Here is a 3386-nt window from a genome sequence, read left to right on the forward strand (position 1 = left end):
TCGACCAGAGATGACGGGTCTGCATAGTCTTCCACCTCGATCTTTGTTTGCATGAATGAAGGGTCATCCTTGGCCCTGCTATGCATCCAATGCCGCCATGGCACAACATGGCTCCCTCTCTATCTGCCACACACCTCACTGTCATTGTTGGGTCTGATGGGCTCCATCCCTTGCACTGGTCTGTAGAACGACACACACAAGCATGGTTGCTCTCCCACCTCGCCAACCCTACCCTCGTCCACAGATGAACGCAGAAATACACTGGCGCACCCCATTGGCTTCAGCATGCCTTGGAGATCTCGCAAGGCATGGCAGTTCCCATCCCCAAATGACAGCACAAGCAACCCTCCTTTGCAAAGGTGTGTGCCCCATTGTCACAATGCCAATAAAAAATTTTCTGTTGCTCACGCGTCTACGTTGCCATGCACTGTCTCCGCCTCTGTTGTTGCACCGACACACAGATCTCTCGCTCTCAAACAAATGTGCAGTTATCCAATTAAAAAGGGGTGTCCCTGTCCTCCACTTATCCTTTCCCTCCCTTTTCTAAAGAAAACACGGCAGCATCTGTGGAGATTCTTTTGTAAAGAAATGAAAAAAAGATTATAGAGACATGGTTACCCTTCACTTTTACTTTTCAAACCAAATGACTTGCTACTTATCCTTCACTTTTACATTTCAAACCAAATGTTTCTTTAGGTTCTTGAAAGGAAGGAGAGAGTGACACATGGATGCCCTCTCTTTCCCTCATGACTAATTGACACCACTTCTGTCAGGTGGGATCTACGGTCCCTATTAATTGGGGGCAACGGGATCGGTTTTGCACTGTCCGATGGCGGTTTAATCTTCAAGTGATCACCATGTGATCACAATTAAAGTGAACACCAAGTAAATTTGATGTGAACATCAAGTGACCGCCAAGTGATCCCCATGTGAATCCCAATCGACATGTGATCACCTTGTGACCCCACCCATTACCAAGTGATTACAGTGTGACCCCGACTATCCCAAAGTGATTGCAGTGTGATCCCGTCCATCCCAAAGTGATCTCCAAGTGACCACCATGTGATCTCTACCCCGTCATTTTTGCTATATGATTCTATGTACACACCTCCATTTCAAGTGGCGCGCGATAGCTTAATGGGAGAGTTGTGGCCTTCGGTTGTGTAGGTGGTGGGTTCTAGTCGCAGGGGCTCAACCGACCGGAATCCTTTTATTCTTGAGAATAAATGGACGGTCCACATCGTTCGAAGATGCTGGACCGTAGATCCCACCTGACAAAGTAGTGTCAAATAGTCCCGTGGCTCTCTTTCCTTGAGAATTTTAAGCTCAATTATATATAGTATATAGTATAGAAGTATAGATATAGCAAGGCCAACCAAGCAAGCACTCGCGCGTATCAGAAGAGGCCTTAATTTACAACCCGGTACGACTCTTCCACTCACACACACACTGCCGTGCTCGCGCTTCCCTTGACAGGTCTTTAAAAATAGCACCCCCTGTTTTCCGGATTAGAAGAACACTTGTTTGCCTTCCCGGTGCCAAAGAGAACCAGAGAGAGAAAGAAATCGCGCAGAAATGCAACTTTGCAGTTCTGATCTATCCCATGGTCGGGCTATTGTGATAATGGGAGTTTCTGGCAGTGGCAAATCGTAAGATTGGAATTACACTGCTTGTGTGTGTGAAGCTGTGAATACCCTGCTTGTGCATGTGTGAAGCTTGTGAAATACCGACAGTTAATGTGATTAACGTATGTTTTAGGACCATTGGAAAGTTGTTAGCAGAATCAATTGGCTGTTCTTTCCTTGACGCTGATGATTTCCATTCTGAAGAGAATACAGGTTGGTAATCAATTCTCTCTTTTGTTTGGCAAGTCTTATGGGTAGGTTCCTTTTGTCTCGCGAAACAATTAACATTGCAATCGCATATTTGCGATGGCCTATGGATGTATGCTTACACCTTGGTAAGAATTTATTGATTTATGTGATCATGCATCTGATCTTCTTCCAAAAATGAGAACAAGAGCGACTGATTTTAAGTTTTACTAATAGTTATACTTATGACTATGTAGAATTATCTAGTGGGCAATGCAAACTTCGAGCTTTGAGAGAGAGAGAGAGAGAGAGAGAGAGAGAGAGAGAGAGCTTTATTAACGTCTTCTAGGAGCTGAAGTAGGCCTATGAGATGGAACAATGTACATGTGTGTGTCCCTTGGATATCCGAGAAAAAGACAAAGTGCTGAAAACAAACATGCTACAGAAGAAAATAGACTGGCATGGGAGTGCGTACACATGTGTATGAGAGATGTTTTGGGGGGGGGGGGGGGGGGCGGGGGGGGGGGGAGCTCTAATGGATGTGAAGCGCGTGGGAGTACAACCATGGTACATAAAATACTAGCTAGCTCCATCTGTTAACAAACTGGGGGTGTAAGGTGTAGCATAGTAGTAGGGTGTGAGAAGTACCTCTCTACCGGTCCGCTCATGTCATAGGGGAATCTTGTGGATGGCCCTATGTGAGAGAGAGAGAGAGAGAGAGAGAGAGAGAGAGAGAGAGAGAGAGAGATTTCTTTTTGTTATGTTTGCAGAGAAGATGAAGCAAGGGATTCCATTGACAGATTCTGACCGATTGCCATGGCTTGAGACTCTTCGAGATACTTTGATTGATTACGTCCTACGGGGAAAAATAGTGGTCCTTGCTTGTTCTGCCTTGAAGCCATCATACAGGCAGCTTTTAAGGACAGCTGATTTTCAAAGGATGCTTGAAACACAACGTGAAGATGAAGAAAATCAAGAAGAAACAAACTTGATGAGTCATAGTTTGAAGTCACTCTCCAGGGAGTCTAAAGAGTTGTATGACAATCAACATCTTAAAGGCAACCGTGAATCACACGGTCCATCGCATCGAGTGACTTTTCTTTTATTGAACGGACCAATAGAGCTCTTTGCTTCACGACTTAAGGAGAGGTTCCAACAAGGGACCCACTTCATGCCTCCGTCTTTGTTATTGTCACAGATAGATGCTTTAGCAGTCAGCGAAAAGGAGGACGATGTTATACTCTTGGATGCAAGGTTAAGCCCTGAAGAAGTTGTGCAATATGCGAAAGAATTGGTTTGCCAAAATGCGTAGAGCAAGTTCTCAAAATTATACCGTGTTGTTTGGTTGAGTACCTTTTATGTTGTTGATTGATTATTGAGCTCTTGGGGGTAATGATTGTTCAACTTTCTTTTTTTATTAATGAATCAAGCATGTCACCAATACATGCCCACTGATTGGTTTTTGGCTTATCATGGATGTTATAAATTAGGCAGCCTACATACTTTCACATGAGATGTCAAGGGTGAGTTATTAAGGTGTAAAGTAGCGGAGTAAGGTGTAAATACCATATTTGA

The 3386-nt window shown here is 44.2% G+C and overlaps 1 protein-coding gene across 1 annotated transcript; it reads left to right on the forward strand.

Moving 5' to 3' along the window:
* Nucleotides 1-1360: 1360 nt before the first annotated feature.
* On the forward strand, nt 1361-3165 carry LOC147451113 (gluconokinase-like). Its single transcript, XM_086520861.1, has 3 exons — nt 1361-1649; nt 1759-1838; nt 2582-3165. Exons 1-3 carry the CDS (start codon nt 1576-1578, stop codon nt 3121-3123), a joined length of 696 nt encoding a protein of 231 aa, XP_086376987.1. The 5' UTR covers nt 1361-1575; the 3' UTR covers nt 3124-3165.
* Nucleotides 3166-3386: the final 221 nt, after the last annotated feature.

Source organism: Adiantum capillus-veneris, chromosome 9, assembly GCF_014529385.1.
Source record: "Adiantum capillus-veneris isolate H3 chromosome 9, ASM1452938v2, whole genome shotgun sequence".
Taxonomy (NCBI): Eukaryota; Viridiplantae; Streptophyta; class Polypodiopsida; order Polypodiales; family Pteridaceae; genus Adiantum; species Adiantum capillus-veneris.

What these genes read in the sequence shown, in the direction of transcription:
- LOC147451113 (XM_086520861.1), top strand. Translation starts at nt 1,576, where the DNA reads ATGCAACTTTGCAGTTCTGATCTATCCCATGGTCGGGCTATTGTGATA. An exon ending in GTTTCTGGCAGTGGCAAATC is followed by an intron (nt 1,650 to 1,758) that starts GTAAGATTGGAA and finishes CGTATGTTTTAG; the next exon opens with GACCATTGGAAAGTTGTTAG. An exon ending in CCATTCTGAAGAGAATACAG is followed by an intron (nt 1,839 to 2,581) that starts GTTGGTAATCAA and finishes TTATGTTTGCAG; the next exon opens with AGAAGATGAAGCAAGGGATT.